Source organism: Agelaius phoeniceus, chromosome 23 (assembly GCF_051311805.1).
Source record: "Agelaius phoeniceus isolate bAgePho1 chromosome 23, bAgePho1.hap1, whole genome shotgun sequence".
Classification (NCBI taxonomy): Eukaryota; Metazoa; Chordata; class Aves; order Passeriformes; family Icteridae; genus Agelaius; species Agelaius phoeniceus.
Window position 1 is genome coordinate 2,652,361 of NC_135287.1, and position 14,846 is coordinate 2,667,206.

Here is a 14,846-nt window from a genome sequence, read left to right on the forward strand (position 1 = left end):
CCATGGGCTGGGGTTTTCATGTGCATCTGCAGTGCAGGGAATAAATCTTGGCTGCTTGCATCCCAAAAATCTTGATGCTAGATTGTGTTTCCCTAGGGCATTTCCCTCTCTCAGGCAATTGGCTTTTGGGGTAAAAAAGTAGAATTTAGGGTTGCTCAATCCCACCAGAAATAACTGCAGTGAACCCAAAATAACCCAGGCAGCTCCTGGAGCTCTCCCTAAAAAGGAGGCAGGTGGTGGGGCCTTCTTAGGGCTTTTGGGGCATTTTTAAGGTGGTGGAAAGGAAAATAATATCATTTTTCAGCAGCTCAGCTCCAGGTGTTGCAGAGTCTGAAGCTCCCAACATGATGAGGGAAAAGCCCCCCAGAAAAGTTCAGTTTTTTATTTAGGTTCCCTGAAAGCACCAAACCACTTAATCATTGATCTAAGAAACCCCATCCTCACTCTATATTCTAATAATCTCTAGAAATAGACTTATTATCCCTTCGCTGCTTTATGGAAGCATTCCTTATGATCAAAATTAGCAAGACACTTGCATAAAAGAGAACAATAATTGCTCAACGAGCATCTCGTTTGTAATTTATTAGTTTCTATTATTGTGCATTGCCATGGCAACAGCTCACATCCTGGGTGATGAGAGAGATGTTAGATATGAGCCGACAAAGCTCCCGGTCCCAGCAAATGGAGATGCACGTTTTTTATCAGTAATTTTCATGAAAATAATAAGTGAGGGAGTTAATGAGATGGAAAGCCGTCCTGTGGCTATTGTGAATTTTCCCCCCCTCCTTCCTTTTTTTTTTTTTTTTTTTAAGTGTTGATCTAATTAGAATGCATCGGTCAGGAAAAGTAATGAGGATTTAGTGTCTCACAAAGAGGTGGGGATCATATCAGAAAATTAGCACAAGTCTTTGGAAAATAATCAGGCCCATGGAGAGGCACCAAGAGCTTCTGATTCCTGGAAACCCAGAGCTGCTGCCATTTCCCTTCTGGGCCAGACTTGAAAGTTGAGGAATTCAAGTGAGGATTTGGAGGCAGTTGTGAAAGAAATGGGAACACACCCAGGAAAGACCCAACTGGAGGGGAAATGTTGGCTCAGCCCCTGAGGGATTTTCAGCAGGTGGAGCTGAAATATTCACAGAGATGGCCCATGATGGAGTCACCATCTCATCTGGTCATGGGATAAGGATGAAGAGCAGGATGACAACACAAAGGCAAATATTTTCCAACTACACCATGCCAAGTGCTTGAGTGCTTCAACTCATTGAGTCTCCTTGAGTTAGCATGGATAAAAAAGGGTGGAAATGCTCCATATCCATCAGTTGAGTTTAGAGGCTAAGGATGCTCCAGAGAGCTGAAAAATCATGGGGTTGTTTAAAAATGGCAAGTGGGACCATTTCTCTAATTTTCAGCCTGTTGGTTTCATGCTGAGGGGAGGTGCAAGAGCAAATAGGCCATTAATTCAGGATTTAAAAAAAAATCTAAATAATGAAATGTAATTAGTATCAACAAAGGAGGTGTCCCAGCAAATAGGTTTTCTTAGGGTTTGGAAAGAACATCAACCATTTTGTGTTGAGATACACCAAGTTTGTCATGAAAGTGAAATATTTCAGGTTTTGGATAAGTTTTTTACCACAGGACATGTTAAAAAACTTATAGGCACACAATAACAAGGATATCAACCAAAACTGGGAAAACAATGTCTGGACCTGTCAAAATGTCATCTCAACGGTGAATTTGGTGAATCTGTTGGATTTCCCTGGTGGATCCAAAAAGGATGGTCCTTTGCCTGCTGCTATTTCTGCTTTCTAAGATGGAAAATGCAAGAATTTTTGGAGGTGCAAAATGTCTGAGATGATGGGAAGATGAGAGAACACCCAGACAAGGTGTTTTGACTGTTGCTGAAATCTTCTTATGTTGCCAGATGATTCCTGGTTTTGGCCAAGTTTGGGTGACGAGTCTGGAGCTTTCCCATGTGATGAGTCTTCCCTGAACTTTCATTACCAAAGATTTTTGTACCCTCTTTTCTCCATTGCTTCCTCATTTTGTGCTTTGCTTTCTCCTGTGATTGGATCATTTCCTCTTTGTCCTGCAAGTCCACCAAGCAATCAGTTCCTCTTCTATTTTTGTTGGTTGATTTTCACTTGGCTTCATTCTTCTACCTCAAGTCCTCATTGGGCCCTTTTTAGCCCACTCCCTTTATTTAATGAGTATTTTTGAGCTGTTTCTGACCAGGATGGGAGGGGGGAGGTCCTTCTTTTGTGGAAGAAGGAGGAAACCAATTTAAATCAATGTTTAATTTCAATTTTCCTTTGACATCAAAGGTGTCCTCACTGTTCTCCACTTGCAAGAAAAAAACAGTTGCAAAACCAATCACATTGGGAAGCCCAGTGCTGCCAGGGACATTTAAATGGAATCCAATTTTGGTTTTTCCAGCTCTCATTTCACATTGGCAGTGTTTGAATGGGCATTTTCAGGACAGCATTTCTTCTTCTCAGATTAGTTCTCCACAGAATTGTATTTTGGTGTGGGTTGGAGGAGACCCTAAAGCCCAACACCCTGACAAGGGCAGGGACCCTTCCACTGGCCCAAGCTGCTGTGGCTGGAGGTGGACAGTTGCTTTGGTGGGACTCAATGCAGTTCTTCTCTATATAGTTCTTAATTTATCCAAGTTTGCCCTGAGAGCAGCCCTGCATTCCTCTCTATTTAAAGCCAGCTTTTTTCTCATCTCCATGCACACATCCCTTCACAAAGGAGCCTTATGAATTATCTTGCATGCCTTTGAGTTTGGCCATCTCTTTCTTGGCAAACCCATGGGTTTCTTTTTTTTTTTCTCCAGCTAATTCCAAATATCCCCCAGCACAAGTAATTTTCAGATTTAGGATGAGACAGATTTTGACACGTGGTGTACCACCCACAAATGAATGTCTGTGTCACAAAGCACAAGGACAAGGACAGCAGCTCAAGTAGCACTGAATTTTAGCACTTTCTTACAATTTGGCACTTGGACATTTTCCTTATTGTAAGAAAGGGCTTTTTTGTGTCATGTCCCAGATATTTTTCTTCATTGAAGTGACTTTTAATTCAGAGAAATCTTGTTTTGCTGTTGATCAGGGCTGAGATGTGGGTCTGCAGAGACACCTAGTGATGCATTTGTTTCCACACTCAGATTTCAGAATTGCCAAAAGCATTTCAACCTGAGGGTGCTGCAGCACCAGCACAGGGTGCCCAGAGCAGCTGGGGCTGCCCCTGGATCCCTGGAATGCCCAAGGCCAGGCTGGACAGGGCTGGGAGCAGCCTGGGACAGTGGAAGATGTCCCTGCCCATGGCAGGGGGTGGAGCAGGATGAGCTTTAAGGTCCCTTCCAACCCAAACCATTCTGTGATTCCATTGACTTCCTTGAGTCTCAAAATATAAAATATATAAAATATTTTCCACTGCAGAACAGAACAGCCTAGCAGAATTTGGCTGACATTTGCAATCTGAGGCAATTGGTATGCAAAATATATTTTTTAAAATCTTCTTGGAGATATCTCTCTATATTTATTTGAAGGTGGAGCCTCCACTTCCATTGGGTCACTTTGGTTTCATCAAAGTTCTGTTGCAGAAAGAACATTAATTCCTTTAATAGCTCTTTCTAATAATTACCAATATTCTGCCTTTTTGGACACCAGTGAGATGGTGTTGGGAGAGTTTTCCTCTACACCACAAAAACAATGGCAATTTTTATCATCACAAAATACTGTTGAAAATGGCTTTGACCACTATATCTGGAAACAGCAATTTCTTATTCCCATTTTCTGATATTCCAAATTGCTTTTTCCCAACACACTTCCAAAAAGGGTGTTCTGGATGCCCTTCTTTAGGAAGAATCCTGGAAAAACAAGGCAGGGGAGGAAAGCTAGAGCTCTTCAAGCTGCTCCAAACTTTGGTTGCACCTGGAAATGTCCAGCTGCTTTTTGGTGTTCTCCTGGACCACATTTGGTTTTTTATGAATATTTCCACCGTGTTTGGACCACATTTGGTTTTTTATGAATATTTCCACCGTGTTCATCAGCTGGATCCTTTGCCAGGGCCAAATCCAAGAGTGTGCAGAAGAGACTGATTTTTGCTCTCTATATCCTGAGAGATACTCATTTCTCAAACTGAAAACTACATCCCCCAGAAGACTGGAGGTGGGGAAGGAATACTAAAAAAAAGTCCAAGTATTTGACAGTCCTATTTGCATTTTTAAAATTAATTCAGCTGTGGAAAGGAATGTCTGGGAATCGAATGAAAAATTCACAGCAATTGCAGCAAAATTTCCAGATAAGAAAAATAACAGAAGTAACTTTTGGCAGAGGCATTGGGTCCAACATTTTGGAAATGGCATCACAGGAGGGGAAAGTGCCACGAGGGGGTTTTAACAGCAAAAGCCTGACATTTATTGAGATGATGGCACAGGCAAAGTGATGGTGATTGGTGGGGGAAAAGTTACATAATGTGATGGGGAGAAGGGGAAAAAGGAACAGACCCCAGGTTCCCCCCCCAGCAATGGGAAATGCATTGAAGGGGACACAGAGCACCCCAACTCCCCAGGGGACAGCACAGCCAGGTCTGATGTGACATGGGTGGGTTTGGTGCATTCAGAGTCCATCTCTGGAGAAAGGGAGCTGCAGCCTTCCCCACCCTGAGCACATTTCCTTGGTTGGCTTTTCCAGTATCATTGCACATTACTAATCCAGGGAAGTTCTCTTTCCTTAGCCCAAATGATAGGATTCTTGAAGAAATGCATCAAAATGGAGGGAAAATGAATTAAAAGGTGAATAAAATCCTCGTTGTTGACATTATGTTCAACACTTGAGAACTAGCTGGACACCAGGGAAGTGGTGCAAAATGGGAAAGTCAGCAGTAAAACTGCACAAAAAAAGTGCAGTTTTATTTCTATTCCACTTAGGTGAATTACAGACATGTAGTTGTCTTTGGTTTATTTTAAAAATGATCATTTAATCAATATTACCAATATTATTTGCAATATTCTGCCCATGTGGAAGCTTGGAGTACATTGTCCTGTATTCCCCTGTAGCCTCAATTGTGGCACTCCTCCCTTCCCAAAATGTCACATTAAATACTCAAATAGTCATTTAAATATCAAAATAAATAATCAAATAATCATCCCATTTGGGGTCTTGTGGTGGTTGCTCCAGAGATGGACCTTAAAGTAAAATTACAGCTTTTGACTCAAAAAAATTGCCCATTTTTGCAAGAAATTAGCTTAAAGCTTCAAGAAATGATATCAATAGGGTCATATTATTATTGACTTCATTATTTTACTCTAAGGTAAACTGTGGTGCTCAGCCTGAATTTTAGCAAAGGTTGCATCACCCAGTCCCAGTCAAAGCACCAAAAAAAGAGGAATGTTAAGAAAGAAAAAGATAAAATAAATTCCTTTTGGTCCCTCATGATCTTTTTATTTCCTTTCATATTTTTTTATGGAGAAGAATGGCTGTACAAAGGAAACAAGTTTGGTGGAGATGCTAAATGGGGGCTTTGCAGAGCATAAACCTTTATTTTTCCATCTTTTTATTTGCACTTGCAACAAACTGAAAAATCCCATTTCCTGCCATTTTTCCTCATCGAACCACCAATAAAAATTAAAAAAAAAATTAGAGGGGAACGAAAAAGGAAACTTTCAGGCTGAAATGGGTGTGTTTGGTGTTTTGTTTTGTGCAGGAGATGCTGCAGAAAACAATTTCCTGACATTTTTCCTGTCGAACCACCAAAATAAAAAAAAACCCAAAAAAACCCAAAAAATAAATTTGGGGGGGGACAACAAATGAAACTTTCAGGCTGCAATTCAATTGAGTGTTTGGTGTTTTGTTTTGTGCAGGAGATGCTGCAGAAAAAAATTTCCTGCCTTTTTTCCTGTCGAACCACCAAAATAAATTAAAAAAAATTTAGGGGGGAAACAAATGAAACTTTCAGGCTGAAATGGGTGTGTCTGGTGTTTTGTTTTGTGCAGGAGATGCTGCAGAAAACAATTTCCTGACATTTTTTCCTGTCAAACCACCAAAATAAAAAAACCCCAAAAAAACCCAAAAAAAATAAATTTGGGGGGGGACAACAAATGAAACTTTCAGGCTGCAATTCAATTGACGTGTTTGGTGTTTTGTTTTGTGCAGGAGATGCTGCAGAAAACAATTTCCTGCCATTTTTCCTGTCGAACCACCAAAATAAATGAAAAAAAATTTAGGGGGGGACAACAAATGAAACTTTCAGGCTGCAATTCAATTGAGTGTTTGGTGTTTTGTTTTGTGCAGGAGATGCTGCAGAAAACAATTTCCTGACATTTTTTCTGTCGAACCACCAAAATAAATGAAAAAAAAATTTATGGGGGGACAACAAATGAAACTTTCAGGCTGAAATGGGTGTGTTTGGTGTTTTGTTTTGTGCAGGAGATGCTGCAGAAAACAATTTCCTGCCATTTTTCCTGTCGAACCACCAAAATAAAAAAAACCCAAAAAAACCCAAAAAAATAAATTTGGGGGGGGGACAACAAATGAAACTTTCAGGCTGCAATTCAATTGACATGTTTGGTGTTTTGTTTTGTGCAGGAGATGCTGCAGAGCTCCCCAGCAGCGCTGCCGCCGGCCTCCAACCCCCCTGCGGGCATCGTGGTGCCCGCGGCCACTCTGCCCCCTGGCAACCTGGCCATGGGCACCGGCAGCAGCTCGCCCGCCGTGCCAGGTATGCAGAGCAGGGCAGGTGTGGGCAGGGCCACTCTGGGGGTTTGGGTACCCCCACACGTGTTTTTTGCCATAGGTGGAGCCTTGTACCAGCCCGTGACCATGGTGACGTCGCAGGGCCAGGTGCTCGCCCAGGCCATCACCCCTGGTGCCCTGCAGATCCCCAATGCCCAGGTAAGGCCTTGCCAGCTCCAGGCTGGCACTGCAGCAGGCAGAACCCCCCCATTTCCCCATAAATTCAATCCTTGGAGGGTCTTAAATTTTTAATTAGCAAGAAACGTTGATTAAACCCATCTGCCAGGTGCCTTTGGGGTGCCTAACAAATTATAGCAATGACCTAAGAAGTTATAACAGTGCTTATATTATTGTTATAAAATATTACAACATATAATAATAATGTACATAATATTATTTAGTGCAATATATAACATGTAACAATAGCTGTTATTTGTAAAGTATGAAAGAACATGGTATTTTATTCTGTAGGCTTTATTATATGTATATATATATAAATATATACTGTGCACTGTACATATTGCATATTCTATACTCTATATTAATAATTATATATAGGATAGGATATTAGATAGATAGATAGATAGATAGATATGGATGATATTGCTGATAGTATTGCTGATATCTATCTATAAATCTATCTATAAATCTATCTATATATCTATATATCTATATATCTACATATCTATTATCTAATCTATCTATCTATCTATCTATCTATCTATCTATCTATAAAAATAGATATTATTGCTGATATATTATAGATCTGGGGTCCCTGGCATTGCCTGTCCAGCACAGCAGTCATGGCACTTGTGGGAAAGGCTCATTTTTAGGTCTTCCTTTCTGAATTTGGGGATATTTTTCAGCCAGTTGCTCTGGTTTTATTCCTTTTTTTTTTTTTCCCTGACATTGCAATGAGTTATGCAATGATCCCTGCATTCTTGCAGTGAGACAATGATTTGGAGCAGAGCTGGATTTATTAGCACAGCTTGTCCATGAGCTCTTCCCAACCCCAGGAATTTGGAAAAAAAAACAAAACAAACCTTCAATTTCTGTAATGCTGCTTCCTGGGGCAGAGCAGCAGAAATTCACCCCCATTATTCCTGAAATGCCCCATTTTAATTGCAGGAGCCTCTTATCAAACAATCAATAAACAGCATTTTGAAAAGAGGTGCCACCTCCCTGGCAGGTTTTTTTTTTTTTGCCTGTGCAATGCTTAAAAATTCTCTTTCTATAATATCTCTCCATTGCAGGTTTAAATCTTGCAGCAAAACCCTCTGTGGTGGGAAAAACATGTGCACAGGGAATATTGGGGCAGGGAGAGAGCTTGGACAAGCACCTTTGGATGCTCTTCCTGTGCCACTGGCATGATTTATTCAGCTGCAGCCCAGGGGAATCACAGGGACCTGCTGGCCTGATGTTTAATTCATCCAGGAGAAGTGTTTTGATGAAGACTTGGGGAAAAAAAAAAATCCCTTTTTAACTCAAGTGCTTAGATTTCAGTTTGGTTCCTGAATCCTCATTAAAACTCCTCTTGCAGCAAGATGCTTCTTTTTCATTTCTGGGGGGCAAAAAAGCAAATTTTGGCTCAATGGGCATGTCTCTCCTTGTGGTGGAAATCAGCTGGGTGAGGAATATGGGTTTGCAAGGGGTTGGTGATTGGCAGGGGTTTTTTTAACTTTCATTTGAGAAAAGAATCTTTTTATGAGGTTTGGGGTATTTTTAATTTTTTTTTTTTCAGGTAAAAGTGTTTTCCTCCTAAAGCACACATTGAAATTGGCCATGGTGTCATCACTACACTCCCCAACAGTGCCATTATCCCTTGCAAAGCATTGACAAAAAAAAATTGAGATAAAAAATACAGATCCTGGGAGAAATCTGCATTTATGCAGATTTGGTGGAGCAGGAAATGGTGTTTGGACGCTCCTATAAGTGCCAGGTTTTTTTCACTCATCCCACTCCCATTTTGCTCATTTTTTTGGGTTGCCCATCACCATGTTCAAGCAATTCTGTCCCCATTCCTTTTGCCCTGACAGGTGAACCTGGATCTCACCTCCCTCCTTGATGGTGAGGACAAGAAGTCCAAGAACAAGCGGGGGGTCCTGCCCAAACACGCCACCAACATCATGCGCTCATGGCTCTTCCAGCATCTCATGGTGAGCACCTCAGCCACCAAAACACCCTGAAAGATGGGGAAAAAAGGACAAAAAGTCCAGAAATTCTCAAATCCAGGTGGTGGTTTGTCTGAATTTGTGTTTGCAGGTGCAAAGTGGTTTGTATTTTGGGAGTATTTTGGGAATTACCATTGTCACTGCAGGTGGGAAAAAATATTCTCTTAAGGCTGGAAGAAGCACACAAATCTACATGGGGACTCCTGGGACTTTTTGAAGATGGATAATTGAGCGTTTTTTTGCATTAACAGCTCCAAAATATCCTTTTCTAGCAAACTGGAATGTGAGAGCTGCTCACAGGTAGGGTTGTAGCACATCAGCCGCCAGACAAAACACAGAATTGCAAAGTCACCCTGATTTGGGGGATTGGAGATGGAAGATGGAGGGAGCTTAGATGCAAACTGGATATTTTTGTGCATGAAGAGTTCTCTCTCATCAGCAGGGCTGGGAGAAGGGCAAAAAGCCAAAAATCCCATATTTTTTCCTGCATAATTCAGCCAAGAAATCACTTGGAAACTGGTAGCAAAGGCTGGCTCTCCAGGCAGACAGAGTGCTGGGAGATCCCCAAGGCACCAGTAATGCAGAAGGTAACAGCTCCAAGAAGCAACTTGTGGAAAAATCAGCCAGGACATGAAGCAGCAGCAGAACCTCCCAGCCTTTTTTTTTTTTTTTGATGGAAAATTCTGGATTTATTGCAATGAGGACAAGAGAGTTGCTGTCATGTGCATCTCCCATATTTCTGGAGGGTACAACTGCAGATTTGTGGGATCAAAAAGGATTTTAAAGACCTGAAACTGCAAAGCAATTTTCTGCCAAATGCTAGGAGAAACCCATAGTTTAAGATTTCCAAAAGGGAATTGAAAATCTGCAAAAAATTCTTCTGCTGGATGGTTGGATCTTTGCTCACAGCCCGGTCCTTGTGGTCAGAAGAAATTTGGGCTTCCCCGTGAGATTTCTCCATCTGCTGTCAGAGATGATGTGGTTTTTAACCAAAAATTCTCATCATTTTACTGGAGGTTTTGGAGCACCAGCAGGAGAAAAGAATGCTGGAAATAATACACCAAAACCAGGATATTTCTGCCCCCAAAATTGTCATTTTTAACCACTGAGGCCCCAGTGGGAAGTGAATCTTCGGTGTGCATTGACTTTGGGTGGTGTTGTCAAGGAAATCACAGTTTTGGGGCTAACAGCTGAAAAACAAGTTGTGGTAATTGTCACTGGCTTGGGGCTCCAAAACATGGCTTTGATAATAATTTAATTTCTGGGGCTGGAAAAGAGCACTTTAGCACAGTTGGAAGGAGGTTGCTCAAACTTTCAGTGCTGGTGGTTCAGTGCAGATGTTTCAGGGTGTTTCATTGATGCCTCTGACAATAAAGCAGCAAAAAGAGCAAAAAGCTGCTTTTGAAGCACAAATCTCATGTTTACCAACAACCATCACTGGAAAATTCCTAGAGTTAAAAAAACCCCAAGAACATTTTCCTTCAAGGAAAGCATTTGATGGAAAGCCTTGGCAAAACCCTAAGTGCCCTAAGCCCTAAGGAAATCTTGATGCTCTTGGATGCCACCCTTCAATCTTGCATTCAGCAAATGCAAGAGGTCACCAAATTTGGGCTTCTTGAGGGGGGGTGGGGAGAGCAGGTTTTCATTATTTTTCACTCAGGGATGACATCTTGCATGCAGGGATGCAATCTTGCTACCCCATCTCTCTTTTTTTCCAGCACCCCTACCCCACAGAGGATGAGAAGAGGCAAATTGCTGCCCAAACCAACCTGACCCTCTTGCAAGTCAACAACTGGTGAGCAGATACTGGTGGCCCACTCGGTCATTTTGCTGGCTTTAGGATCTTTTCCACCCTGTTTTGGTGCTGTATGATGCTTTTTTGTGGAGTAACTTGGGTGGTTAAGGCTGATTCTTGGGGTGTCCTGCACAGGGCCAGGAGCTGGACTCAATGATCCTGGGGAGTCCTTCCAATTCAGCCTATTCTGTGATTTTGTGACTCTGGGATTTCTGGGAGATGACCTCAGTGGTGTTTAGTGTCAGCAAGGTTTGCAAGGTCTCAGTGCCCTCTCCTGGCAAATCCAATGTGCAGCATTCTCCCAACTCGGCAGGAAAAATTAATGCAGAACTATAATGTGACTGTCTCAGTTTGGAAAGCCAGGAGTCTGCTAAGGAAGGCAGGAGCCTCCCCTGAAATGGAGAATGTGAACCCTCCCCACCCCTCTGAATTGCTATAAAATTTTAAATTAAGGGGCTCTCAGGCAAAAAATATGGGAGCAGGAAATAGCAGTTCTTTAATAGGGAAGAAAATAAAAGGATAAAATAAACAATGCAGTAACTAAAACCAACAGTGCCAGAGTCAGAACCCAGCCTGACACCCTGTGGGTCAGGGTGTTGGCAGCAGAACCATTGGAATTGTGGCTCAGCCCTCCTGCAGTGCCAGGGCTGGTTCTGCTGGAGCAGGGATCCTGGAGAAAGGTGCAGTCTCTGCCTCTGGAGATCCAGGGCAAGAGGCAGCTGCTGCTCCTCTGGGAATCCAGTGGAGAAGCCGTGCTGGTGTTCCAGAATCTCCAGATTATATCCAGGTAGGAATGCTTGGCTGGTGTTCCAGAATCTCCAGATTATATCCAGGTAGGAATGCTTGGCTGGTGTTCCAGAATCTCAGATTATATCCAGGTAGGAATGCTTGGCTGGTGTTCCAGGATCTCAGATTATATCCAGGTAGGAATGCTTGGCTGGTGTTCCAGAATCTCCAGATTATATCCAGGCAGGAATGCTTGGCTGGTGTTCCAGAATCTCCAGATTATATCCAGGTAGGAATGCTTGGCTCCTCCCTCTGGGCTCACATCCCCCAATGGGATGCTGTAGTTCTTATCAGCCATACAGGGACATTCAATAGCTGTTATCAGCAGGTAGGGGGAGGAGTGATTGTGGAAGAGATAAGGCAAACTGCCCACTTGACAAAAGATAATCTGCCATAGAGATGGGAATAGAATACATCTTGCCTTGCAATCTGGGACAGTGGCACAGGCAAATAAACAAACCCCAAGCTTTTTGAACCATGAAGCTGCTTTCCTAAAGTGTTGTTGTTATTATTATTATTATGTTGCCACCCATTTATTTGCCATAGCGTTGCTTTGACTCGGTGTTGGTGTAATGGCTCTCACTCACTGCACTGCTCTCTCTTTCCCATGGGAAGGTTCATAAACGCCCGGCGGCGCATCCTGCAGCCCATGCTGGACGCCAGCAACCCGGACCCAGCCCCCAAAGCCAAGAAAATCAAATCCCAGCACCGGCCCACGCAGCGGTTCTGGCCCAACTCCATCGCTGCCGGCGTCCTGCAGCAGCAGGGGGGCAATGCAGGGACAAACCCTGACGGTAAGGACAAGCCCCAGTGGCCCCTGCTCTTCTAGGCCATGCATTAATTATGGCCTTAATTGATAATTTCTAGAGGCCTTTATTGAGCTGTGGGGAAAGACAAGAGGTGGTCCTTGCGAGAAGGTCCTTCCAGTTGGCCACCAGGATGATGATCACCCACTGTGGGGCATGGCCTGGGTCATCTCCTGAGGAGCTGGGGAAGGGAGGGAGGGGAGTGGTGGAAAGGTGGAGATGAGAAGACAGATTGAGACAAAATAGGAAGAGAGAAGATGAAGAGAAAATAGATGAAAATGAAGAGGAGAATAGAGAAGGTGATGACGATGAAGAGAGTTAATGAACGAAGAACAGATGAGGACAATGAAGAGAGAAGATGAAGAGAAAATAGATGATGAAAATGAAGAGAAGAATAGAGAAGATGAAGATGATGAAGAGAGACAATGAACAAACAATAGATGAGGAAAATGAAAGGAGAAGATGAAGAGAAGGTGAAGAGAGCAGAAATGAACACATGCAGGACGAGATGAAGAGAAGGAAAGGTAGGACTTGAGAGAAGATGGAGAGAAGATCTGCCCAACCAATTTGGGCATCTACTTGCTCAGAACTAAGGATTCTTGATATTTAATGATGCATTAGCTTAAAAAAATTAAGGATTGGACCTTAGGGAGTGACTGGGGTAGGTGGGACACCCTATGGTGAAGCTCTCCAAGCTTTTCACTTGAGTTATTCTTGGTTTATGCACTTCTTTTGTCCTTTTGTGTTAGCTGGGGAGTCCTTATTTCTGTGCTTTTAATTCCAGGCTCGCTCAGCATGGACAACCTCCAGCCCCTCTCATCAGCCACTGCCACCATGGCCATGCAGCAGGCGATGCTGGCAGCCCATGACGACTCCCTGGATGGCACCGAGGAAGAGGAGGAGGATGAGGAGGATGAGGACGAGATGGAGGAGGAGGAGGAAGAGGAGGAAGAGCTGGAGGAAGAGCCTGGTGGCCTCCCAGCGGCACCTGGTGCTGACCTTGGTTTGGACCACAGTGACTCACTGGAATAGCTCCTCCTGCACCCTCCCAAATCATTGACAGCACCAGATACAAAATTCCCCCCGAAATGCAAAAAAAAAATAAAGGCAAGAAGAAGAAATTAGTGAGCAAAAAGCAAACTGGCAGTGCTGGCAGAGGCCCTGGCTGCCCCAGGAGCACAGGGACCACCATGGCAGCGCCCAGGAGTGGACACACGTTTACAAGGCACATATTGTGGCCAGATGAATCTTTTCTTTCAGGTTTTGTTTTTCTTTTTCCCTTCATTTTTTGGTAAGCAAAAGCATTTTTAGGGAAAGTTGTTTTCCCCACGTGACGCTCGGATGCTGGTGGGCAGTGGTGGGTGGGCCACTGCATCCATCCCTTGGATTTCTTGGTGCAAAGAAAAGCCAAACCAACCCTAGGACTTGATGCTTTTTGGATTTTTCCCTCAGAAAGGTCATTCACAGGCATAAATACTGGCATGGAGGGGGAAGAAAAATAATCAGCGAGTGCAAATTCTGCTATATCCAAGGAGGGTTTGGTGCTCGACTCATGGGATTGCCCAAACCTCCCAACTTTGGCCCCAGTGCTGAGGCTGCTTGGTGACTCTGGACACAACTTTCTGGAAAAGGGAGGAAATTCCTCCAAATCCTTTAATTTATGTGCTAAAACCTCTGCTGAATCTGGAAAAAATCCAACTCACCCCATTCTCATCCTTAAGGGCCGAGATTGGAGGCAGAGTTGGGGCAAAGGCTGCCGGAAGTAAAACTTTTCCAAAGGCATTTTGGCACAGAGTTAGTTAAAAATGGGGGGAAATTGGTTTAAAAAAACTCGAGATTTCACCCAAAATTGAATGGCGATGGGCAAGACTCGCCTGGGTGGAAGGAAACTAAGTATTGTTGCTTAAAAGATGATTTCTCCCTGGTATTGTCCCTCCACATGGCAAAATGGTGGAGCTTTAGCCCCATGGGGGAGGGCAACTGCCAAAAACCCTGTATTTTGGGTTTTTTTAATTTTAAATGCTAGCAAAAGGGTGGATTCGCCTTAAAATGTGGCATGGGAGGAAATGCAAAAGCAAACCAGGGCAAAAATAAAGGAATTGTTTTCTGCAGGTTCCTGCTCTAAATGTGAGATTCTAGGAGAAGGATCATTTTCTTGGAGGCTTTTTGCCCATATTGTCCTTTTTTTTTCCTGGCTCTTGAAGAGTTGACAAAAGCAGCTGAACAAGAGCTGGGATAAAAAACACAAGTGATGCAATGGGCAGAAATGCCTATTTTTGGATACTGATCTGGCGTGAATGTAATCTGTAATTTCATAAAGGATTCATTGTAATTTAGTATTAATTCCTGGCCATTTATTATAAAGTGCTACAAGATGAGGGGTCGCACCTGTATTTTCTTGGCAGCTTCTTCCTTTGAGTGGAGAAGACCCAAAATGCAGGAATAACCCCCCAAAGTGGGCAAAACTCCCCTCATAAAACTAATTTACCCCCAAAATGGGTGGATGGATCCAAATTGGTAATTGAGTGATGTGGACAAAATTAGATTTATA

General features: G+C 43.0%; 1 protein-coding gene across 4 annotated transcripts in view; it reads left to right on the plus strand.

Moving 5' to 3' along the window:
• Positions 1 to 14,631, plus strand: part of PKNOX2 (PBX/knotted 1 homeobox 2) — a 112,692-nt gene extending 98,061 nt beyond the window's left edge. For all 4 annotated transcript variants that reach the window (XM_077190079.1, XM_077190078.1, XM_054647420.2 and 1 more), the window contains 6 exons: positions 6,591 to 6,723; positions 6,799 to 6,896; positions 8,774 to 8,893; positions 10,627 to 10,703; positions 12,105 to 12,283; positions 13,080 to 14,631. In XM_077190079.1, the coding sequence (XP_077046194.1) occupies positions 6,591 to 6,723; positions 6,799 to 6,896; positions 8,774 to 8,893; positions 10,627 to 10,703; positions 12,105 to 12,283; positions 13,080 to 13,327 (855 nt within the window). In that variant the 3' untranslated portion in view covers positions 13,328 to 14,631. The remainder of the gene's footprint in view (positions 1 to 6,590; positions 6,724 to 6,798; positions 6,897 to 8,773; positions 8,894 to 10,626; positions 10,704 to 12,104; positions 12,284 to 13,079) is intronic.
• Positions 14,632 to 14,846: the final 215 nt, after the last annotated feature.